At 30.8% G+C, this 26512-nt stretch overlaps 2 protein-coding genes across 2 annotated transcripts; both read left to right on the top strand.

The window, feature by feature from the left end:
* Nucleotides 1-549: 549 nt before the first annotated feature.
* Nucleotides 550-10609, top strand: SVR3 (elongation factor family protein). The gene is made up of 14 exons (XM_012230747.3): nt 550-870; nt 1002-1111; nt 1638-1841; nt 3143-3319; nt 3601-3753; nt 4555-4644; nt 5675-5809; nt 6177-6293; nt 6680-6831; nt 6904-6988; nt 7817-7911; nt 8592-8757; nt 9391-9586; nt 10047-10609. The coding sequence occupies exons 1-14, from the start codon at nt 651-653 to the stop codon at nt 10178-10180; spliced, it is 2034 nt and encodes a 677-aa protein (XP_012086137.1). The 5' UTR covers nt 550-650; the 3' UTR covers nt 10181-10609.
* Nucleotides 10610-16012: 5403 nt separating this feature from the next.
* Nucleotides 16013-20438, top strand: LOC105645212 (calcium-dependent protein kinase 32). The gene is made up of 8 exons (XM_012230749.3): nt 16013-17082; nt 17749-17872; nt 17982-18125; nt 18437-18589; nt 18682-18797; nt 18934-19101; nt 19327-19557; nt 19923-20438. Exons 1-8 carry the CDS (start codon nt 16579-16581, stop codon nt 20076-20078), a joined length of 1596 nt encoding a protein of 531 aa, XP_012086139.1. The 5' UTR covers nt 16013-16578; the 3' UTR covers nt 20079-20438.
* The last annotated feature ends 6074 nt before the right edge of the window (nt 20439-26512 follow it).

Genomic DNA, 26512 nt, shown 5'->3' with positions numbered 1-26512 from the left:
CTTGCACTAAAAAGATGTAAAAACTAAAATTTTATTACATTTCCATAAGGCTAATATTAACAAAAAAAAAAAAATTAAATTTTTAGTTTCTTCATTTGTTTATGAATGAAGAAAATATGAAAGGAAAAATAAATTATGAAACCTACATGCCATTTTCTCTCTAATTTACAAGGAAAATTAGATGGAAATCATTAAATTTACAATTTTACCTCTATTTGTTTTATTTAGATTAAACTTATAATATTTCTATTCATGAAATCATTTTCTCTCCTTATTTTCTTCTTAAACATTCCAACATCAAAAGAACAAAAAAATTTTACATTTTTCACTTTTATTTTCCTTTAATATTTTCTTTCCTTCCGGAATTGTTATCCAAAAGCTCTCTAAGGGTGACTGGCTGAGGTTAATAAAGCTTTAAACTTTTGGGCTTTTTTTGATGATTATGGCAGCCAACTCTATGGACTCGTATACACGGGACGTGGTAGAACCTGGGCTTATCACCCTATCGTAGAAAAGCGACCCCCTTCTTTTAGTTTTAGTAGCAAGTTGCAACCTTTCATTTTTTAATCTTCAGTTTCAATAATAGCCTCATTCGCCAAATCCATCTTCTCCCTCTCTTTCTGTCTCTTGCTCGTAGAAGGGAGTAAGCAATGGAAATGGCAATTAGCTTCAACAACTCTTCCTTCTGTATGATAAATCCTAACCCTGTTATCAGAAAGACAGCTTCTTCTTCTCTGCTCAATAAGCAACTACTTGGTTTCAGCTTATCTTCTTCCCCAAACACTAGAACATCGCTCATGTGTCGTTCAAAAAATCAATTTAATGGTCTTATCAAATGCTCTGTTTCTCAAGCTACAGAAACAGCTACTGGTAATTCAATTTCTTCTTCAATATGGCACATAATTGATTTTAAAAAAATTCGGTTACTACTATGAATTTTTTTTATTGGTAAATGCTATTTAGAATTTCTGGTATAGCTTAATCTTGTTATATTGACTCAGAAAAGAAGGCCCAAATGATGAGGAGAAGCGATATAAGGAATATAGCTATAGTTGCTCATGTTGATCATGGAAAGACAACTTTGGTTGATGCCATGTTGAGGCAATCAAAGGTAACAGTTATGAAATTCATGTGTACAATGGTTCGTTATTGTGTAAATGAAACATGCTATATAGCTTCCTCATAGACTGCATCGAATAGCTTGCTGCTTGATAAAAGTTGAGCACTTTGGGTGCTAACTCACAACCTCATGGCACTGGAGATGACTCAATTTCCACTGAGCCATAGCAAATTAGTTGGAGTGTTTCGTTTTTAACTATTGATTGCTAATGAGGTTGAAATTTGGCCTCTTTTTGGACTTTGGATGTGCAAGAAAGAGTTTTTCAAATTCAAACTAAAGAAAAGAAAATGAAAAGGTAAAAATTTATTCAGATTGATGCAAGAACACTTAAGAACCATAGGTTGAATGCATCTTTATTAATTTGGAGAATCCCAAATAAATAAAATTCAATTGAAAATTCTTATATCATAATAAATTGTGGCCACTGGTCAGATTTAATTTAGCTATCTGATAATTATATCATTTGGAAGAGAGCAATGAATAGATATTAATACTTATGACCAATATTGTTATGCAGGTATTTCGTGATAACCAATTCGTACAAGAAAGGATAATGGACTCAAATGATCTAGAGCGTGAACGAGGGATTACGATACTGAGCAAAAATACGTCAATTACTTATAAGGATACCAAAATTAATATAATAGATACTCCAGGACACTCTGACTTTGGTGGTGAAGTGGAGCGCATCCTCAATATGGTGGAAGGAGTCCTTCTAGTGGTACTAATTTGTACCTTTAATTATATGGCTTATCATACATTTAACCTAATAATTTTAAGCAAATCATTCTGTTATCAACATTGATTTTTTGATTTTTATTGTTATTTCTGCATTTTGCTGAAAGAAGTCCTCCAGGCAACATAAGTGCCTTCATTCTCAAAAGTTAAAGTGAACATGAAATGGTGTTATATTCGTGAAGGATATATATTAAGGGATGTTAATATCTAAACAAATGTCCATGGCATTTTGGTCGGGTTCAGGGGGTGTTGAAAGGTGAAAGATTAGTTTTCTGGAACTAAACCAGTACAAAGGATTTATTCAATGTGCCTGATGCACAACATGCACGTGTAAATAAACAGCAAATATGTGAGGTCCTCCCATGAAAATAGGCTGTTTCAGAGGGGAAGGTACACTAAATTTCTTCCAGACCTGGTGCACTAAGTAATTCTCCTATGAGTCTGTTATTTTTGACTGACCTTAAATGTCAACAATGAACTTGTAGTTTCCCATCAAAGTCCTTTTAGCATGAGAATCATTTGTTCGATCTGAAATACTATGTTTTTGTGAATGGTACTTGTTGTGCTAACCTTGTTTAACTATTATTGTATGTCCTTTGCCAATTATCAACAAACAGGCTGTATATGTTGATATTTTTAGCTAGATAAATTGCTTTGAAGAGCAACACGAGGAAGAAGTGTCAATGTGCTGAGTTCAGGTCAACTGGGCAGGGCTTATTCTTTCCATATTCAGTTTGGCTTACTGCTGAAAGCATCTGTTATTTTGTTATTTTAATTGTTTCTAGCCTTGAAGAAATGTCAACTGATGACAGCATATCGACCCATAAATCCCCAGCCTAAATGCTTTTAATCTACTTAAACCTTATTTTAACTCTACCAATTATACTCTGGAATTTTGGACCAAGGCATTTTTTGGATACTTAAAACTTTTCTCTTCGTACCTGCCACCTTTCATAATATTTCAAGGTGCTAGCTCTAGAATTTGGTGAACATTTCAAGAAAGGGTTTGAGTGGATCTTTTGTTGATTAGCCATTGCATGAGGTTCTACTGTATTTGAATTCACCTTCTACTACATAGAAATTAGTTTGACTCTTCATTTATAAAACTACAGGACTATAATTTCAGTCATTAGACGCCTCTACTATTTCTGGATGTGTTCCTCTCTGTTTCTTATTAAACTTGCAATGTTTCCTCTTGGTGCTTATCTTAGATCAAGTAGGCAATATTCTCTTCTTTTTATCCAATTGTCTGATTGGTGATTGATGCAGCTCTTTTATTTGTAGGTAGATTCTGTTGAAGGACCAATGCCACAGACAAGGTTTGTTTTGAAGAAGGCTTTACAGTTTGGCCATGCTGTAGTTGTTGTTGTCAATAAGATTGATAGACCTTCAGCTCGTCCAGATTATGTCATCAATTCGACTTTTGAATTATTCATTGAACTAAATGCAACAGATGAACAGGTACTTAAGTGATATGGTCTAAGGATTTGCAAAATTGCAAATATGTTCTGTTATAACTTTGACATTGCTAATTAATTGTTACATAGACTGAAACTAAGAAATCTTTTCCAAAACTCGAATGCTAATTAGTGGTCAACAATTAATGAACTTCCCATTGCATATATAGCCTCTTCATGCTTCCTGTTTTCTGTTCCTGAAGTTTGACAGATTTATAGATGCTTCAAAATATTCAGAAGATAGTATCTAAAATCTCATCTCAGTGTCTTACCTTTTACATGCAGTGTGATTTTCAAGTGATATATGCAAGCGGTATACAAGGAAAGGCTGGATTATCTCCTGATGATTTGGCTGAAGATCTTGGGCCGCTTTTCGAGTCTGTAATCAGATGCATACCTGGACCACGCATTGACAAAGATGGTGCACTACAAATGCTTGTTAGTGGTTGTCCATTATATAACTGTTTAATCTTTTTTTACTCTTTGCTTTTATATTGTTTGTCCATGAATTTGGCTTTCTTCAACTCAATATGTTCACTGTGACTTACACTGGCACAAGTTTTCATATTCTTGGAGCGTGGTATGGGGCTTAGTATTTGAAGCCACGACCCAAAGCTTAAGGAGTAGCATCATCTTTATTAATAGGATCAGAAGTGATAACTAATACATGGATATTGATCTCAACGATCACCAACTTCCATGTGGTTTCATATGAATCAATCCTTCATGAGTTATCTTCAATTAAAACTATAGGGTGTAGGACCATAGAACACAAAAAAAAAAAAAAGAATGACCACAATGATGGAACTTCCATAACTGGGAGATAGTAAATTATGGTTAGGTATCCCACAGCACCATTTAGTATTCCGTCGAATGCATCTGTGATCTGCTGTAAAGGTGAATTTCCTTTTTCATCCTTCGGACTTGTGCTTAGCTAAACTTACTCCTTGTAGATTGAATGTAAAGATTGCCTTACTAATTATCACGTGTTTGCATTCACACAAAACATTTTACCTATGGTTAAAACTCCTCGCCAATTAGGTGAAGCAGATGCCAAGATTTAGAATTCTAAAGGTGATTTTAGTTTTTTGTGCCTAGGTCAATTGGTCATGTTTAAATTCTTATATTTGGCCCATATTTTCTTTCAACTATTATTTTATCTTTTGTTTTAATCTTGTGTTCCTTTATGAAAATATTATAACCTCGATATCTGTATTAACTGTCATTGACATATTTTAGGCAACAAATATTGAATATGATGAACATAAAGGACGAATAGCTATTGGGCGCCTGCATGCAGGAGTTCTGCGGAAAGGAATGGATGTGCGGGTGGGTTATCTTCTATTCTGAATTTCTTTTGTCTACTTTTCTCTGTTGGTTGCTTTGTCATGAGTTTGGTTATCTGAACTATGTTGGTTCTTTTGCCATCATTGGTGATATGTGCATTTCTTACCTAATCATTTTTGGTGCCTGATTTCTTTAATTTTTGGATAAATCAACTTGCTGATATTAATGCACAATCTATATGTAAGTCCCATTTAGCTTGAAAATCCTGAAAAAAAAATATGGTAGTGTTATGCATCTTAAAGACCATGGCATCTGTAATATGATATCCATGTGTTTCTGAACTGCAGCTGTAGGCATTGTTGCTGATGGCACTGCACAGAGTGCTATAAATTATTAGTTGCCGACTTGCAGCAGATACTCTGTAGATAACTTTGTAGTAATTGAAAATATAGGAGAATGTATTCGTTGTTGTTGGATTTCTGTACTGACGAAGGAGGTTGAGATATCCAGTTTGAACCTTTTATTTTCCTTAAAAGAAATATATTTCTAATTTCTTTTTGAAAAATAGAATCAAATTTATCCTTGAATATAGTCATTGCTAAATCTCATAAACGAAGAATAGATGTACAAGAAATTTTTTTTTTCCCCATGCATGCAATATAAATGATATCAATGTGCGCCTGTGGTCATGAATGCACTTGATGGGCCTTTGTGTTATATTAAGAGTAGTGTGAAGTGGTGACATTCTGTTATTATTACATACTCATTAGGCATATGGAAGTGTTCTGAATTTGAGCTAGTATGTAAGACAAATGGACTATCCTGTTTTATGATATAACATGAAGCATATGTAAAGTGATTGAGGATTTACCAGGGGATAAGTCCAATTTTTAGATCAAAATCAATGATTACCAACAGGTGATAACCTCCAGCTGTACATTTTAATAATTTCCAAAAATAAACATAAACTTCCTTCCCCCCTTCCTTTTCGGTTGTGATTATTTCAAGTTGGAGAATGTTTTGGCATCTACAAGTTAATTCTTTTTTCCAAATCATGGTTTCAACTTCCCAGGTATGTACATCAGAAGATTTCTGCAGATATGCAAGAGTTAGTGAGCTTTTTGTGTATGAGAAGTTTATTAGGGTTCCAGCAGAAAGTGTGGAAGCTGGTGACATCTGTGCAGTTTGTGGAATTGATGACATTCAAGTAAGCTTTACTCTTTCCATTCATTTTTGTTGATTCAACAAGGGAATACCATTTATTGTTTTGTGTCAAGTATATAATTTGAAAACTACTATTTCATGGTCAGTGCAATTTGTCTCACAAAGTAAGAAACCGCGATGTTGGAAGTGAAATAATTTATGTTCTGAAATTGGACAAAAGGAACATATCATAACGAGTAGGTTGCTAACAAAAGAGACAAATAGGCTTTCCTCTCTTTTGCATGGATCAACTATTGTTCCTATCATGAGGCTGCCTCATTTACCATATAACCTTAATATGATATGTTTAATGAAATTTGCTTTGCTTTTTTCAGTATCACTTTCTGATTGATTTAATTTTCATTAATCAGATTGGGGAGACAATTGCTGATAAAGTATCTGGGAAGCCATTACCTTCTATCAAAGTCGAAGAACCAACTGTGAAAATGGCTTTCTCTATAAACACTTCACCATTTGTTGGCCGGGAGGTATGACCATTAGGCAATAACCTAAAATAGTGAAATCATTAAGTATATTATTTGGCGTTTTTAGTTTCTTTCTATTCTCCCACAAAACCCATGCCTATATAGACAAGTTTGTAAGTTAGTTGAGAGTGTTGGTTTGCTCTTTGTCTGGTATTTTATTATGTCCTTGCATAGGTTGCTAAAAATATTATGATGACGGGATTCATTAGTACTTTTGTTGGCATCATAAACTCTTTTTTTTTTTAAATATTTTTCTCCATCCATTGTGAAAATTTTAATTCATCAAATAATCATGCTTAATAATGTGCACATAGTATTTGCATTTGTTAGCATGACCACTTTCATGTTTCCGTCCATTTAAACTTTGATGTTTCTTCGCTCCATTTCAGGGAAAATATGTGACTAGCAGGAATTTACGAGATCGACTCTACCGTGAGATAGAAAGAAATTTGGCTATGAAAGTTGAAGATGGTGAAACTGCAGATACATTTGCTGTTAGTGGGCGTGGCACTTTACATATCACCATATTGATTGAGAACATGTAAGTGAAAGCTATTTGCTGCTGTTCCATTTCTTCATTTTGCTTATGTATATTATGTTTCTTGTTTGTCAGGAGAAGAGAAGGATATGAATTCATGGTGGGACCTCCCAAGGTCATTAACAAAACAGTGGACGGCAAAGTGTTGGAACCATTTGAGGTGGTTTCCCTAATTGGATTTTCATTCCTTTTTTGAGGGGAAAACATGGGCATAGGATATGTAACTAAATGCATGATTGACTTTGGTATGGATGTGCTTTAAGATTCCTGTTATTAACATGTCTCTGTCTCTCTTTTTTGTTCTCTTTCTTGTGGCTTATTTGCCGTTTCCTCACATGCATGTAAATTTAGGAACAGTTAAACTGGTTTAGCTAAGCCTATGGAAAGATGCTTACATTTCACAAAATAATGCATCCAATCAACTTTTTGGTTTTGCTTTTGATATACACCCACTGGATGAGAGAACTTTATCCTCTAATTGTTTTATTCATTAATACAATACTTTATACAGCCATATACATGCATACATGCAGGAGATATATGCATACATATATGTGTATTGGTATATGGTAATGGCATACAACATTATCACATTATATATATACCATTGCATAGCTGAATTTCCCTGATTTCCTCTTAGTTCCTTTAAAACCAGTTTGTCCAACTGGTGCATGTGTAAATGGATAAGTAAAATTGCACGACAAAAAAATGGACAAGGTGATCTACATTAAATTACACAATAGCCACTATTTTTTTTTTTTTTTTTTTTTTGTGAGATGCCATAGTGGCAACTTAGTGCAGCATTTGTTAAAAGCTTTGCATTGATATTTTGGTACTAGATGATAATTACAGCATAAATGCTTAAGAAAGTAACAATAACCAAATGCTTATCTTGGAAGAGAACACTATAACATATGTTTCTGGCAAAATGCTATGTTTTTCCATTTGCCCTGTATTTATCACTAGCTAACATGGGAAGTGCTTGCAGATTGCCACTGTGGAGGTACCAGAACAATATATGGGGCCTGTGGTTGAACTTCTTGGCAAAAGGCGTGGACTGATGTTTGATACGCAAGGTGTTGGGTACGTAGAATGTTATGTGTTCTTTAATTAAGTTCATGTTTAATTAACAACTTTAAGTAGAGGATTCAAGAAATAATGGAATTTAGTGACAAACAAAAACAGAAAAGAGAAGAGTGCATGATATTTAGGTGCTGTGATACAAACATTGGACCATTTGATGTGCAAAGGCCAATCATGTAAGAAGTATAGATTCTTACGTTAGCAAACATTTGGATGAATCATGTTCTAAAAGAAACTGCTCATGATGACTTTTTAAAGAAGAAAGCCTGTACCACTGATATCTGTGTTTATGCATATTCTGATCCCAAGATCTATTAGTTATAGTTTTTATCGGATGCTGATTATGATTCATAATATTGTCTTCTTAATCTTCCACCGAAAAAAAAAAAAAGATCCTTTTAGTCGCTTATAAAGACAGCAACCATTGCAAATATCTTCTCACTTGAGAAGTTAACACGTTTGATGGAATCTGAATTTTACAAATAAATTAAATTGAGTCTGTATACTTTGATGATTCTCACATTTTACCACTTCTATAGAAATGGTGCTCCATAGTTCCATACTTCCACTACTGAGTTGCCATTTTGCTCACATCACTGTACTTTTATTAGCATCAGTTTTAGTTAAGCTGCATCTTGTTGTGTCAATGATGCTATTTATGGACTTTTTATGTGCTTTAGGTCAGAGGGAACAACACTGCTAAGGTATAAGATCCCTACCCGTGGCCTTCTTGGACTAAGGAATGCAATTTTGACGGCTTCTCGTGGCACCGCAATTCTTAACACGATATTTGATGACTATGGTCCTTGGGCTGGAGACATATCTACCCGAGATCAGGGTTCATTGGTAATCACTAATTTTTCTGCTTGTTATCAAGCTGGTTTTTTATGATGTCATGTCCTTTACACATGAACCATATTATGCTTGATGAAATTGCATAGTCTGTCTGATAAGAACTTTTAAACATCAAAGCAATTTCAAAATTGTCTTTGTTCCTTAATTTTTAGAAGTATGATTCTTTTGGTGTTCTATTCAACAGTAAAGGGGGAAAAAAGATACTTTCAAATGGCTTTCTAGAAACTTTTGAACTTATCTTTCAATTATTTTGATCCCCACTTTGTAAACTTTATAAGAAAATCAAATAAAAATGAAAGTAACATTCAATAACTCACCAATATGTACACTGAGAACTAACAAATATAAGTGACATGTTTCTGTCTGTATCTTGTGATGTTTGTACCTCTCTGTTCTGCATTTGTTTAATTTGATAATGGGGGGAAAAAAAAAATCCATGTGTACAACCATTCGAGAGATCTATTTAAGACTCTCTTTTGTCTACAGCACCACATAAATGCATTCCAAATATATATGCTATTGAAACAGTAATTACATCTTGTTGAGATTTCAAACTTTTGAAAAGGTAAATAACTCTTGCTTCGGTCAATCTGAAAATTGTATAACAAAGAGAGTGATTTTCAGGTTGCCTTTGAGGAAGGAACATCTACTTCTTATGCCCTTGCTAGTTCCCAGGAGAGGGGGCAGATGTTCATTGGTCCTGGAGTGGATGTTTATAAAGGTCAAATTGTTGGTATCCATCAACGACCAGGGGACTTATCACTGAATGTGTGTAAGAAAAAGGCTGCTACAAATGTTCGTTCAAATAAAGAACAAACAGGTGAAAAGCTACTCTCACTGTTACCTTAATTTCTCTATTCATAAAAAAAGAATTCAATTGCCTGCATAGTTTTTTGGAAAATGTTAATCATTACTAAATGATTGTTATTACTATTAAGTAACTAAGAGGTGTGGTTTTGCAAATCCTTTATTAGTACAATAAAAAGCTGAATATATTTCTCTAGAAGCTGAATTTTCTTTATTTTCGGTCATCAAGCAAAGCTGCAATTCTATACTAGAGAAATAATCCTTTTCCGGTATGGAGGTCTATTTTTGCTGTACTGCTGGACATCTATACCTGGGAATGCAATAATCATTGAACTTATAATTCATATATCTATGACGCATATACCTCGTTCATGGCATTTTTTATTATCCAAGTTGTGTGTACATTTGCTAGTATCCGTTATTGAGGTTTCTATTCTTGTATGTAATGGTCCCTATTTTATTTCTCTATGCAGTGGTTCTTGATACCCCCTTGGATTATAGTCTGGATGACTGCATCGAGTATATTCAAGAAGATGAACTCGTGGAGGTTACTCCCTTGAGCATCCGAATGTGCAAAAATCCAAAGCTGGCAAAAAAGACAAGATGAACGATTTAGACTTTACATCGAAAGCCGGCAGATCGAACATCCTTGCTGACTGCTCTGAATACAAAGCCTTATACTTGCATTTAAATTCATACCTCATTAGCCACACCATCTCATTCCCTTTTCTCTTTCATCGCTCCCTTTCCCTCTCTCTTGCACCAAAACCATTTTGAAGCTCCCTGCCATATTTACATTAATGATTTATGTAGAATGAATTTAGGAATACCAAGGCATATCAAGTTTTGCTTCCATGGAGATGATATTCCGTTGAACCATCATCCGTGGAGACGTCATTAGTTATTTGTATTGCTAGGAAATAAGCAAGTGAAGGTTCTCAGGAACTGTAATACAGAAAGAAGCAATCTTTCTCTGAGACCGGACAGATGAAGATATTTTTTGTTTAATATAATGAAATTATTGGGTGAAGCAGAATTCTTACGAGTGATATACAATATTAGAATGCTCCAAGATGGCTCCTAAGTCCTAACACTTTGACAAATGTGTCGATGCATAGTTACTTATAAAGTCCATCATTTTTTATTTTTTGCAAGGTGTTCCTTTGATTGAGTCAATGGCTGTCATTAATGACTAATCCACTACCCTCCTCCCCTATCTCCTAACCATTGACTTTTTCTTGCATGTCATTTTCCTCTAGACAATATATATATTATTACACAAACAAAACAAAACATAGTAAGCGAGGTAGGTATCTTTTAACCGCATAACAGTTAAGACAAGTGGACTTTAGAAGGGTATAGAATAGAATTTGGATTTATATTTCATGTTATAGAAGGTTCAGTTGAGAACCCTAATCTCATTTGCCAACTATGAAAAGATTCTTCATATTATTACATTCCATTATTGACCTAATTCCAACCTTGCCAACAAGAAGAGATTCATTTTCTATGGACTGCATGTAAAATGAGGAACTCCACAAAAAGAGAAGATGATCAGCATTTGACCTTATTCTTTTTATTTTGAAATTGTGATTCTATCTTTTGAATAAAAATGAGTATTTACAATTTTTTTTTTTTTTACTTCCCTAAAATAAAAAATAATAATCAAGCCGAAATAAATCAATTGAATATTAATATAATCGAGCTACATATTTTGGTTATACATCTGATTATAACTAAAATTATATAATATATGACATCTATTATTAATTAAATTTTTTATAATATATTATTAATAAAAATGATATTAAAATAATAGTTAAAACATGTACCAAAAAAGTTTGAGTCTTTGTATCCATCTTTTTATATATATAAAATTTGAACTGAACTACTATTAGCTCAAATAAAATAAATATTTTTCCATGATATAATACCCATAATAAAATAAAATAATATCATTTTAATTTAAAGTTCTTGCAATTGGATTAGCAAATCAATGGGAGTAAGGTCAAGAATAGGTCATGGTCTGAAAAAGAAGACTTAACTAGAGAAATCTCAAGGATAAGTTTCCTATATATAAAAAAAGAATAAGGAATATGCAAATCCATCAAACCAATTAACCATTCAACATAAATAATAAACTAATTCTTTAAGAACCATTATTATATTTTTACTCCTGTCATGAAATAAAAATTTAAGTAATAAGAAAAACAAGCATTCTTTTCTAGTCCAAGTGTCGTTTTGCAGGATTTGAATGGTGCTACTTGTTATAGAATATGCTTACTTTAATTTATTATTATTAATTATTGTTATTTAAAGGCTTACTCTTGGTTGTAATTAGGAATTAATAAATAAATAATTTTAAAATTAAAAAAAAAAAAGAAAAATTAATTGGTTATTTTAAGAGAAGTTTCTTTAGGTGCATTGATTTTTATATATTCATAACTTTCACATGTAAAAGCTGAGAATAATATTAATATTTAAATACTAAATTAAATAACCAAATTAATGAATATTAACTTACTATCTTTGACCAAGTTGAATAGCTTTATTCTCTTCCTCCTTATTTATACCAAATCAATAATTGTTCCTTCCTACCCCAACAACAATGGTGCTTTTATCTTTTATATTCCACACCTTCAAATCCTTTTTGTTTCCATTGGTATTAAAAAGTAATACCATTTTTTTTATTCTATTTAAAAAAAATAAAAAATAAAAAATTACATTTTTTATTCTATTTAAATCTATTGTAAAAATTCCATAATTCGTCCAAAAACTCTCTTTATAAACAGCATCCATGTTCCATAATTAGATAGTTCTTGCCTTTGAAAAACCATTGCTTCTATTTTAAGCAAAAAGCTCTTCCTTGGTGGTATGTGGTTTGATTTCTTGCATTTAAGTTTTTATTTAAAATATATTTTTTAATTTATAAGTTAATTTAAATATTTAATAAATAACTTGTTACTTGTTAACTAATACTACAGGTAAGACTTATTAATGTGTAAAACAAAAAGTAAAAAATATAAATTTCGAAAAAATATCCATTAATTATTTCAAACACTAAAAATTGAGTAAAATAATATTTCATTAAATATTCCTTTGACCTTTAAAAATTACTATATAGATTATGTTACCGAAAATTATAATTAATAAAAGAATATTTTTAGTTCTAAATTAGTAACTTTGTTTTATGAAGATTGCAATTGCGTTGTAAACTTAATCTTCAATATTTTTCTTCCGAGAAAAAAATATTAAATATTTAATTACTTTCTTTATTTTGTAAATTGTAATATAAATTATTTAATTTAACAAAAAAAATACGTGCACTGAACTGGAGATATATTTTTATGAGCAATGGCACACGGTATATACATGTTCAAAACGTTAACGTTTACAAGTCAAAACCGTCAAGTTTGACCTGGCCCAGAAGCTTTAAAAATAAATAAACAAAAAAAAGTTAGGCTTAAGTTAAGAGTGCCTTCAAATACCCTTTTCAATTTCAATTTCAATTTGACGAAAATACCCTTTTCTATCCTTTAATGTGAATTGCGACAGATACCGACTTTTGTTTCTTTGGGACCAGTAAGGCAGTAACACCTACTGAAATGATTGGGGAAGGGCAATCGTGTCATTTAATGTTTTCCTACGGATTATGAATTTTTAATTCAATATAATAAATTTATTATTTATTGAAAGTATTTAATAAATAAAAAGATTTTTATAAATTACATAAATTCTAAAATCCACTTGGAACCTTGCCCACTCAAATTTTATTTTTCTTTTTTTAACCTATGGATAGATTTTTGTTCTGATCTTTCCTTTTTGTAATTTTTAATTTGACCCCACACTTTTCTTTTATTTTTAAAACATAACAAAATTCTCTCTTTATTCATTTTTTCCGCTTGTCTTAGTTCTATTATGCTAAAATTTTCATTTTAGCATATAAGAATTTTTATTAAGTGATATTGAGATTTTATCTAATATTACTTAGTGCTTACGTAATACTTTATCAATAATATTTCTTTTAATTTCAATATATAAAGCAATAAATTCTCTCTTATATGTTATTTGATAAAAATGAGTATTAAGTTAAAAATTTATGTAAGAGTTAAAGATTTAAGTATTAAATGATATGTGCTAATATTTATTTAAATATAAAATTGTTCAAATTCCACTAATTTAATGCAAATTTTTAAATAAATATTTTAATTTATCATTTTAATAATTTTTTAAAATTTTTATACATAAAATACATAATTTAAATTAAAATGATGGACACTTTAATATTAATGTCCATAAATTAAAGTTTTTGAGTTGATTTTGTGTGGTAAATTTTTTCATTTTTATTTTCTTTTCAATTTTTAAAGATGAAAATTGAATATTAGACATTCATTTATATAGATCACAGACATGTGATTGAAAAAATTTAAGCAGTGTAAATACTTAATTTTTCTGCTCAGACGGTAAAATAAAAAATTTTGAAAAAGTTCCAACAATAAATTTGTAATTTTCCCAAAACATTTTCCAATAGGTGAGCTTTGGCATTGGGGATAGTTTGGGAAATATGACGGGAATGGCTGCCTTCTAGAAGAACGCGTCCAAACTTACTTAAGGTAAAAGCAGTAAAGCACCACCGTGTCGCTGAGGACGTTGACCTTTAAAAAGCAAGGCATAACGCGTTTTAATTTACATAACTACCCTTGGTATGGGAAGAAAATGAGGAAGGAAAATTGTTTAGTTACGAGGAGAGAATTAGTTTTTTCTTTCATTATTCGTTTATTTAATTATTTTCTCCAAATTAGAAAAACAAGAAAAGTAAAGTTTTTTTTATTTCCTCTTTTTTCAAATAAAAAATCATTTATTTTTCGCTTCTTATTTTCTTTATTTATTTATTTATTTTATTATTTACATTAAATGTTAAAATACATAACTAAATATATTGTTGACAAGTAAGATTATTACTAGTATCTTATAAAAGAATGCAAATGATTCAAATTATTTATAAATACTAGAATATATTATTGACAATTAATATTTTTACTTTAGAAGTTGCACTAATTTGGTGATATTATAAAATGGAGTGTTAACTGTACTGTAATTCTGTTCATTTTTGAACTCCAATGAATAAAAAAATAAAATCTATAAAAACCTAAAATCAAACCAAAATGAAATTTTAGAAAATTAAACTAAAAAAATAAAAAGTTTTGGTTTGGGCATTCTTCCAAGTGCTCAACCCTACCAAATGATGTGCGTAATGTAGATGATGTTATTGTTGACTTGGGTGAAATTAATGATGGCTATGTGAGGATGATGATTCATGATAGAAAGTTAGGATTATAAATAAATATAGAAATAACCTATTGTTTTTTCTAGTCAAAATACAATAAATTGCAAATCTTATGTTTGTGACATGTTGCCATTATTATTATTCTTTTTTTTTTTGTTTTTTACTTGTATTAATTTACTCTCATCTATAATTTGCAAATTGCAAGCCAGCAAATTAATATTTAATTCATATTTGCTTGAATTAAAATAATTTCAATTGTATATTTATGTGTATTGTTCGTGCATTTAACCTTCTGAATGCGCTGTCAAGATATAAATTAGTCTTTAAATGTTTAAATGATTGTAAATTAATTTTAGTAAAACATTCATTAATTTCAATTGTGATTGTAACTTGATTATTTTTTTTATTTTGACCATATATCCTTTTTTTCTAAAAAAAAAATCAAATAGAAGTGAATCTGAATAGTTTATTTAACTGGTAATTATAAATTAATTCTAATTATAAAAACTTGAGGGAAAGAATAATTTTTTAATCTGATTCAATTCAAAATTGATACTTGCGATTTCAATTTAATCCAATTTTAATATGAACTATTACAACCCTAAATTTCCCCTTTCAATTGGATTCTCTTGCGAAATTAGGTAATATAATAAATTATTTATACTGTTCAAGAAAGGGGGAAATCTATATTTTAACCTATTCAAACAATTTTCATGTATTTTTTAGTTGTATAAAACAATTATACACACATTTTATTTACCTTACAAATATTTAAATTTTGTTTTGTTTTGTTTCTAAAAATTCTTGTGATATTTTTAGAAATAAAATAAATTATTTCAGTTCATACATACAAGTATTCACAGTTTTTTCCACATTGACTGAATTATTATTGAATTTGGCTATATTTAGACAGAACTTTTAGTTATAAAGCAAGAAGAGAATTGAAAGATTAAATCCAATTAAGTCAAGAGTAATTTTTGTAGAATTCAATTTTAACCTAATAACCAAAAAAAAAAAAAAAAAAAAAAGAAATAAGAAGAAGAAAACTTGTATTTTGTTTGGATATTTTGGGAAAGCAACGGATTATCAATCCTCCCCCTTTCTTTCTTCCAAGAAAGGGGGAAGAGCAAAACAAAAATAAAATCAAAACAAAAAAACCAAAAAAAAAAAAACAAAAACCAAACAGCAAATTGTCAAGAGAGAGGAAGGGCAAATTGTCAGGAGAGAGAAAGGAAAGAGGTTAGGAGGGAAGTCTCTGGGAAAGAGCTTTGACCTTTCTCTCTCTCCCTTCCTTCTCTTGTTGAACCAATCCAGCCCAATCTATCTTTCTTTTGAATTCTTGTTCTTCGTTATAATGCTCTCCTTCCTTGTCTTCTCTTAGAACCTCATCACTCAACCTCTCTTCCTTTATTTCCCACATCTTCATCCTTCAAATTTCTACTCTTTGATCTAATTTTTCTGGGAAATCAAAAACTTTCCCCCGAGAATTTTATGTTCGTACTGATATCTTATGATTCATAGCTGGATCTTGGATCTTTAATCTCAACGGTAGACACCCTTTTCTTATTTTGTCCAAAATCTCAGGTTTTGACTAAAAAGATCAAATTTTGATCGATCTGAATCCATTTTTCTCTTCAAATCCGAATACCCGTTACAACAACAGCCCAAAAGTTCAATTTTTTTTTTGTTATCCCTTTTACCTTTTTGTTTTCTGATTCATGGGTAATTGTTGTGTAACTCCATCAGCAGTTCCTTCCCCTGACAATAAGAAGCACAAGAAGAAGCAAAACCCATTTGCCATCGATTATGGCCAAAACAATGGAGTCCACCACAAGCTTACGGTGTTAAAAGAGCCAACAGGACGAGAAATCGAGCAGAGATATGAGCTAGGCGGAGAGCTAGGTAGAGGTGAATTTGGGATTACATATTTATGTACGGACAAGGAGACTGCTGAGAAGTACGCTTGTAAATCCATCTCAAAGAAGAAGCTAAGGACGGCAGTGGATATAGAGGATGTAAGGAGAGAAGTGCAGATCATGAGGCATTTGCCTAAGCATCCTAATATTGTGAGTTTGAAGGATACTTATGAGGATGATAACGCAGTGCATTTGGTTATGGAGTTGTGTGAGGGTGGAGAGTTGTTTGATAGGATTGTTGCTCGAGGTCATTACACAGAAAGAGCTGCTGCTGCTGTTACAAAGACCATTGTAGAGGTTGTTCAGGTAAGAATTTTTATATGTTTTTGATTGGGTCTTTTATTTCTTTTATCAAATAATATTTAACTTATGTGTGTATCGGTCAAATAAGAGAAAGAGAGAGAATTTGATATTTGATCTTCATGAATATAGGGATTCAGGACCCATCCATAAATTCAATTGATCAAAATATGAATTCTTTGAAGTGATTAATAAATAGTATTAGTATTCTTATTGACTTATGAACTTTGTGGAGATGATTAGTTTTGAGAAATATAAATGGCCGAGGCAGATGGTGACTCTGAATGGAGAAAATTTTCTTACTGTATAGATTCCCTTTGCTGGTTGTGCTTCTTTTATGTAACCCCAACTTCTCCTATGTATAAACAGAAACACATCTGGTTTGGCCTATTTCCTCTTGTTTTCTTTTTTTATTTTATTTTTTTTAACTATTGATAGTTCATGAGAGCCTTTTGGTAGCAAGATGTACTTGACTAAAATTCCAGAAAATGGTCTAATTTTCTGTAAGAAGTTAGTTTCTTGATAATATATTCTGTTCTATGCTGGAGGCAGGAGTTAATTGGGGTCAATTCCTTCGGTATTTAGCCTGCTAATACTAAACTTATAGACAATTCCAACTGAAAAAATTTGATTTGGTTTGCAATGAGTTTAACTAGCTCTGTTTTCTTGCAGATGTGCCACAAGCAGGGGGTGATGCATCGGGATCTAAAACCTGAGAACTTTTTGTTTGCAAACAAGAAGGAAACTGCTGCTTTGAAGGCAATTGATTTTGGACTGTCGGTGTTTTTCAAACCTGGTAATGCCTCAATGTTATCTATTGTATTTTGTAATTATGCTTTTTAGTCACCATTAATGGCTTCTTTCTTTTCCATTTACATCTGCTGAAGTTTGGTTGCTTCCTGCAGGTGAAAGATTTAATGAGATTGTTGGAAGTCCATACTATATGGCTCCTGAGGTGCTAAAGAGGAATTACGGCCCAGAAGTAGATGTTTGGAGTGCTGGAGTCATACTTTACATCTTACTTTGTGGTGTTCCACCCTTTTGGGCAGGTTTGTAGTTTGTGTTTTTGGTTAGGGTAAAATAAAATCATCGAAACACATGATATTCTTTGCATTATGTGCATGAGCAAAAATGCTTATACATGAATATTAAATTATGAATTTAGTCAAACGGGAGAAACTATCTTCATGTTGATAATTAAACAACATCAAAGCAATAATGTTTCTAATCATATAATTTTTCTCATGTTGTGTTTATATCCAAAATAATGCTTCTATATGTCATTTCTTCCCTCATTTCCTTAAATTTATTTATCTGTTCTGGTACTTGATTTCATAATTTTCTCCCCCTTTCTATGCAGAAACTGAACAGGGAGTTGCACAAGCAATCATTAGGTCTGTTATAGATTTTAAAAGGGATCCTTGGCCCAAGGTTTCAGATAATGCAAAAGATCTCGTGAAAAAGATGCTTGATCCTGACCCAAATCGTCGGCTTACAGCACAGCAAGTTCTAGGTAATGTTGGGTTCTGATGAAATTGTTGTTTCATGTTCATGGAGCTTTTATTGTATGCTTAATTAATAGATGCTTGTTCTCTTTTAATGTAGATCATCCCTGGTTGCAAAATGCAAAGAAGGCTCCTAATGTATCTTTAGGTGAAACAGTGAAAGCAAGGCTCAAGCAATTCTCTCTAATGAACAAACTCAAGAAAAGAGCTCTGAGGGTAACATCTTTAATCCTTGTTTTTGACTTGACAAACTCTCTGTTTTGGACTCTTGATTTGGCGTCTGAGGTTAGTTGGAGTTCTATCTTACATGCTACGCTTATATTGCTAATGCTTTTTGATTTGAAATTAACAGGTCATAGCTGAGCATTTGTCCGTAGAGGAAGTTGCTGGCATAAAGGAGGGCTTCCAAGTGATGGATACTAGTAATAAGGGGAAAATTAACATTGATGACCTAAGAATTGGGCTGCAGAAGCTAGGTCATCAAATCACGGAAACTGATCTTCAATTTCTAATGGAAGCTGTAAGTGCTGAATACTGCCCTTAAAATCTCTTAGCCTTGTTAAGATGCTGATCTTAGTTAGAGAAACTTGAAAACCCATTGCCTGTATATTCATTGCTGAATAGATTCTCAAACAGAAACATGAAAACTGCAATTTCTGAAAACAGTGAATAAATATTTCAATGTGCTATTAACGTGCCATTTTTGGTTGTGGTCCTAATAAATTTGTTTTATTTGTTTTTACAGGGTGATCTAGATCGAGATGGGCATTTGGACTATGGAGAATTTGTGACCATTTCTGTTCACCTAAGAAAGATGGGTAATGATGAACACCTCCGAAAAGCATTCGAATTCTTTGATAGGAACCAAAGTGGGTACATAGAAATTGAGGAGCTAAGACATGCTTTGGCTGATGAAGTTGTTGAAAACATCGAAGACGTCATTAACGCAATTATTCATGATGTGGACACAGACAAGGTTAGTCCTATTTTCTTCTCTTTTTGTCTCTTTCAGTTTTAAAATTATCATCAGTTCCACTTCCATGTGAGATATTGTGATGGCACAAAATGCTGAGAGATTATTCAGTGATTTTGGTGTATATGCACCCTCTCTCATATTCACGTGGGATCCATCTTCCACAGTTCAAGTGATCCCTCAAGAATGTTTTTGCAGGGTGCACTATATACCCTATAGAAGAGATTACTCTGCTACTTTTCCCTTGCTTGCATAAATGGCACACTCATTTAGTGTTTTATTAGCCTTGGAAATCTCATTCTTTCTTGTAGCCTGTAAAATTTGTCTCCATTTAGAGTCCTCCTGAATCATTTTCTGGAAACTTGCAGGATGGAAGAATAAGCTATGATGAATTTGCAACAATGATGAAGGCCGGTACAGATTGGCGAAAAGCATCAAGGCAGTATTCACGAGAACGGTTCAGTAATCTGAGTCTCAAATTAATGAAGGATGGTTCATTACAGTTGAACAATGAGGTCAGATGACTCAACAAGAGAGAATCATGACAATTATCAAAAGGCTAAGAGCTCACTCAAGTATTTTTTTTTTTCTTTTCTTTCATTCAGATTCTCTTAAAAATTTTTTGGTAACTAGGATTTGAGCCCTGGTTGATATTTTTTTTTCTTGAATTTGTAATGTTCATTGTGTTTGTTGTGAGAGATTGGTGGGGAAAAAAGGAAGTGGAGTAGTAAAACTTGAAGGGGAGGGCTGTTATTTGTGCTTGTAAATAATTTTAATGTTATTTGTTCCATCAAAGTAATCACCTGGCTATTGTTACGTGTAACTTACATGAACAATGTGAATTTTATTCGTACGTTGATTGAGATTAAGGGCCTGTTTGACAATATTAGCCGTTAATTGTGTTTTAATATTGTTAAATGTGTAAGCAGCGGCTGCCAAAATGTAATGTTAGTTGATAATTGTTTAAGCAGCAGTAAAAACAACTGTTTGATCGGTAATTATATTTAAAATGATAAAAAAATCCATTAAAATTTTCACTTAGTCATAGGTTTAAATTGATTATAAAAAAATGATGATTTCACTAAAATTGAATTTTCAAAATTTAAGGGAACAAAAATTGAAAAATTTTAATATTTTAAAGAATCAATGTTTTTAATTTTTAATATTTGCTTGAGTTCAAATTCAAATATATAAATAATATATTTTTTTTCTTTTAATGATAATGAAAAACAAAAGACAAGGATAAGGAAAAACATAAAAAAACAAAAAGACAAAATGATAATGAAGGGATTAAATTAACCGAGGATAAGGAAAGGAGGGATTTTAAATTAATTAAGGATAAGGTCGTAAAAAATTCCAGTAAGAAGGCATTAAATTAATTAAGTATAAGGAAAAGAGAGATTTTAAATTAATTAAGGATAATGTTGTAAAAAATTTTAGTAAGAAGGCATAAAATGTTATACATTAGGGGGATAACGTTTTAGAAGGCTCTCTAATCCTCTAAAAATTAATTCTCTAAATGTTGTACACTAAGACATAAATTAGTGGTAAGTACATATACAACTTGTCAATAGATTTAGTTCGAATCTCTTTCCCCCATTGCTAAAAAACAAAAAAAACCTCTAAACGCTCATAATCCTCTTATATCTCACATTACTAAAAGCTACTAGTTCCACTTCAACAGTAAAATTTTATTTTTTCATAATAATTAAGAACATGATTGAAATACATTAATTTTCTAAAAATACATAACATAATGTCTAAATTACCCTTGTTAAAGTTAAAAATTCTTCATTTAATTTTACTACCAAATCAATACTAATTTTATCTCGTATTAAAGCACTACTATTAAAGTAGTCCTTCCATTTCATTTTTCAAGTGTTGATATAATAAAAAACTTCTAGTGATGTGTGAGATCAAAAATTTAATTTAATTACAATTACAGTAATGATAAAAAAATACATATAAACATAAAAATAAATTGCAGTTAATAAATATAGGTAAAATTGAAAAAAAAAATATTAAAACACTCTTAAGATTCTAAACTGCACTTAAATAAAATAAAATATCTATTTGTTGTTATTAAAATGGAACGGAGGAAGTAACATTTTAGTATTGATTTTTGAAATTATAAATTTACTATACACTTTAGTGCTTGAAATTAAATTTACATAACACATTGGTCCCTAAAACATATGGAATTAGGTTTACAATGAAATTGTGACATTGGTTGGATATTTACTTGGATACAAAAATTCCTGAAATTGAGAATACTTAACACTCCAAAGGCGGTGTTTTGTCTCTTTGGTAGTTGCAATATTGACAATAATGATATAAGCTACACTTAGGTTGGGCCTCCCATTTCCATACTTTTCTTCACCCATTAAAGCTCACTGCCTAACTTTTAAATAACGGTAATTGAAAACAAAACATGAACATCATAGGACCTAAATTGTCAATTCTGTTCTATCGACTTTTTTTTTTTCATTTGTTTATTTTTTAAAGTATAAAAATTAATTTCTTAATTGAAAAATATGATTTCATTTCTACATTTCGGCACAATTAACTAATTTATTAATGCCTGTAAAAATACCATTAGGATGGCCCATTAACTTGTTGGATTGGTTTGTCTTTGTCCACTCCATTTGGAGGGCTTATGGCCCATTTAATTGGATCTTTAAGAGATTGTAAATATTCAAATATTTATATGTTGGATTTGAAATCTCATTTTCTGCATTTAAAAAGTGGACATTACACTGCTAAGCTATATCATGCCAACAATCTAAATTGTAATTATTAAATTTTTTTTTTTTCAAATCATGAATTGATAGGTTTAAATTGGTTTTTTGAAAGCCTAATTGATGGGAATTTTTTAAAAACATGCCTATGACAATTTCTTTTTATATATTTTTATGTAGTATATATAACATTTTCTTGAGTTTGTTTATCTAATATATAATATAATGTCTTCTTTTGCTTATAATAATCTCAAAATGCTTTATTTCTGATTTGAATAATCAATACCATGCTCCTACCTCATAAAAAAAAAAATCAAAAGAAAACTGCATCTTTCTTTTTCTCTTATTGCAATAATAAGAGTATGGCCTTTAAAAATTTTTTCATTGGGAGACCAATGGCCGAAATAACACGGTGGACTATACAATCATTGGCTCACTATTTGGTGAAAATAAATGTAGTTGAGAGAATTCAAATTCAAGACCTTTTACTTTTCACATACGTGAAAAGACCGACCAAACTACCGCTTGATTAATGATCTTGTATATCCCATTAGTATATATATACACACGTATATATATCCTTGTCATCTAAAACAACAATGCCTTCCTTTTTTTGCATTATGACTCCAATCAACAAGAAACAATCATACACATGGATTTTACCACGTCCACATGTTGGCATATAGATTCATGAGTCAATCCTTACCCATTACAAATAATAATTTTGATGGTGACCCATGTAGTTTTTACGTTATATATAGATAGATGTACATCTCCTTTTCTTGTAAGATTGAATTTATTTGGTAGTTTTCCTCCAAAGTACAACTCATACTTAAGGACAAATCATCATATATATCACAAACCTATGTTGATGAATATTGAAATGAACTTGCTTGGATTGGCATTATAAAATTCAATCATACGATGATGCGTTATTTTCAAACCAATAATTCAAAATGGGATGTCTTCTCTATGATGCATATACATACATACATACATACACACATCTAATTCGAAGAATGGGAAACCCTCCATTATCATTATACTTTTCTCCATTATATTTTGCAAAAACATAAAATATAAAGGTTATTTATAAGAAATGGCATTCCTCCACAAAACAAGATGTTCATAATAATAATAATATTATTATTATTATTAGACATAAGAGAACAATATAATCCTACATGCTAAAATTAGATGCTCGTATGCTAATTATGCTAAAAATATTGATAATTTTTCGTTAATACAAAAAGGTGGAGCAGCAAATCATCATATGCCGGAGAATATTTGCTTGTGACCCAACACGTGGTAGGAAATCATTGATCAAGATGTCGAATGGTTAATTTCTATCAGCTGATGTCAGAACAAATCTTGCTTATACTACGTGCCGCCAGGTGCAGAATCCTTGCATACGTGTCAAAATCAGACTGGGATTATACAACTGGACAAAATCCAATCACTACAATTGATAATATTGTAATCTCTCTATTTTACAAAAAAACAATATAATTTGTGAAAATTAAAAAGGACTTAGTTTTCCTTTGACATTACCTAAGACAAGTTATTTTCGAAGCAATAACGATGGCCATGGTTAATTAAATGTCTGATGTTTACTTAATTTTGTGTAAGCAAAAGCATTCGTGTGTACCAGAAATGTTGATTTATTTATTTTTGGACAGAGACGTGTGCTGCTGCTGTTATTTATAGTATTTTCTAACCAAAATAAATAATTTAAACAATTGGAAGATATTACATAGTTCTGGAATATTAAATTTTTATTGAATTAATAATTGCTTGGTAAGTATTATATTATATTTTAATTAATCTCCAAATCATTGATTATCCTCTTCATAGTCAAAGATACTTAGATAGTCACCAATTTTATAAAGTGGTGCTGCTTTTATTTTTATATCTGTAATAAAAATTAATCAATTACTTTTATTTAATTATTTATGTTCACCGTATATTTATATGAGAGAGAAGACTTTTTAAACTGAAAAGGGTAGTTTTTGTATGTGATTGTCTCATAATTGTATCTATGTGGACCCTTTTTCTTTTTTTTTTCTGAATTCAAACTAATTTCTTTAATCTTTGAGAATGTTACTCATGATATTTCCTGAATTTTCAGGAAATTTCTGGTTCCTTGTCAATGTTACAGATTTTTTTTCTGAATTATCTGGAATTTTCTTTTTCCTTAACAATGTTATACTGTTGAACAAATTCCTTGTGATTGAATTTACCAAGCTTATTATCATATTTTCAAATGCATAATAATTAAATTTTTATTATTAAATGTATCATATATGTATAAAATTTAGGCAACCATCATGAAGGTTGTAGAAAATTAATGGTTTTTTTTTTTTTTAATGAGAGTAACGGAAAACTTGAATTGAGCCGCGGATTATTTGAATTCCAACTTGACTCTTTTCAAATGAGTAGAGCTCGAAATCAAATACATTTTTAACAAGCTATATTGAAATTTAATAACAGTTTATGAATTATAAAAATATTTTTATATAAAAATGACTTTTTAAGCTATTAAATTTAAAGTTACATTAATCGCGATATAAATATATTAATAACAACTACAATTATCTCGATACAAATTATCGACCAACCGTTAGAACAATCATTCCTAGAGAAGAAAAATTTTTCATAACATAGATCCCACTGGATTATATTGAATTCAGCTTGATTTGTAGACAGGAGGCTGCGATTTGATTTAATTTTTCATGTCGTTTTCAGTAAGAGGTTGCTTGTTAGGTTTGGTTGGTAACTTTTATTCTCCAAATTTTGTAGTGTCATATCGTAGTCAAAAGAAGTTAAAAAAATTATAATTCCAATACCAATTATTTTGGGTTACAGATCATATCAATAACATGGACATTAAACAGAAACTTGATGCCAGATATAATTTTGATAATCAGCAATAATTTTAGAAAATGCCAGCAATTATTGACTCATAAACCATCATTTTAGTGCAACTTGTAAAGGTTGTCACTTGCATTATTTCATGCACAAAATATATAAGATCCAAAAATAATATCTTACCAAATCATTTTGAATTATTGCTTCAAAGTAGTAATAAAAAATTAATCTATGAACCAATAATACATCGGAGTATAATTCAAATAATTAATTACCGCGTTCATTTCATTGACTTTTATTTCCATAGTTATTAAACTAATTTCCACCTAATGAGTCAACCTAGAAAAATTGATGAACTGGCTTCAAAATCGGTCCTTTTTGCTTTGAACCATTTAAGAAAAAGAACCGAATTGAACCAACTAACTCATGGTTGAATTGGTCGACTAGCATAGACTCGAAATGGTTTTTTTATATTTTTTAATTATTTTCATTATATTATAATTACTTTAAATTAATATATATTATTAATATTTTTATGACCCATTAATTAAATCGTTGATCCATTAATTAATCCAATAATTCATCCATCCGGTTCTTTAACTGGGTCAATGTTTGGGTAAGATTTAATAAATTATTTATCTCTCTTAATTACAAAAACCGAATTAAATGATAATTTATTCAATTACTCTTATTTTCGTTCAGAATTAAGGTGATTCAGGTTTTTTTTTTTACTTACATGAAAAGTTAAAAGTGTTAAAATTATGTACGCGAAACTAGTATTAATTAAGAAAAATGAAATTCAATGGAATTGATGTTAATCATTTCATCGTTACAAAGCAATTTCGTAGTGAAGAAATTAAGAAAAATAAATAACTGAATAAATATCCTACCAATAGTTTGGTAATTATATTTATAATCAACTCTAATTAACTAAAATCAATGATAAAAAACAAACAAAACATGCATAAGATATCATATGACAAAGACCAGAACTTATTTGATTAATCTCGTCATAACTCAGATTTATATATATTGTTTTACAGTCAGAGCTGACGCATAATAGGCCCAACCATCTCTATCGTGATTATTATTTTACTCATATATCCAGGTTTGATAGGCTTTTCTGTGCAGATACGCAGCTGACATGGCAAAGTCGACCACGGAAACGATATTTACGTTGATCTGACGTGGAACTCGTACGTGTTGGGTTTTAAGTGGGACACGCATATGAGCACCGGATGCAACATTTTTGTTACTTGCGATTTGTATATATTTTTATGACCATAACAAGCCTCTCAAATCATTCACTTATATATTTCCATTTTTTATAAAACAAATCTCTATCGCATTTT

This window comes from Jatropha curcas, chromosome 2 (assembly GCF_041381405.1).
Source record: "Jatropha curcas cultivar XTBG-Jc1 chromosome 2, XTBG_Jcur_1.0, whole genome shotgun sequence".
In the NCBI taxonomy this organism is placed as follows: Eukaryota; Viridiplantae; Streptophyta; class Magnoliopsida; order Malpighiales; family Euphorbiaceae; genus Jatropha; species Jatropha curcas.
The sequence above is the reverse complement of the archived record's forward strand: the minus strand, read 5'-3'. Positions and strand labels throughout refer to the sequence as shown.

Coding starts and splice junctions, on each gene's coding strand:
- LOC105645212 (XM_012230749.3), top strand. CDS start 16,579: ATGGGTAATTGTTGTGTAACTCCATCAGCAGTTCCTTCCCCTGACAAT. Junction 18,590..18,681: donor TACAGCACAGCAAGTTCTAG/GTAATGTTGGGT, acceptor CTTTTAATGTAG/ATCATCCCTGGTTGCAAAAT. Junction 19,558..19,922: donor ATGATGTGGACACAGACAAG/GTTAGTCCTATT, acceptor GGAAACTTGCAG/GATGGAAGAATAAGCTATGA.
- SVR3 (XM_012230747.3), top strand. CDS start 651: ATGGAAATGGCAATTAGCTTCAACAACTCTTCCTTCTGTATGATAAAT. Junction 7,912..8,591: donor TTTGATACGCAAGGTGTTGG/GTACGTAGAATG, acceptor TATGTGCTTTAG/GTCAGAGGGAACAACACTGC. Junction 8,758..9,390: donor CCCGAGATCAGGGTTCATTG/GTAATCACTAAT, acceptor AGTGATTTTCAG/GTTGCCTTTGAGGAAGGAAC.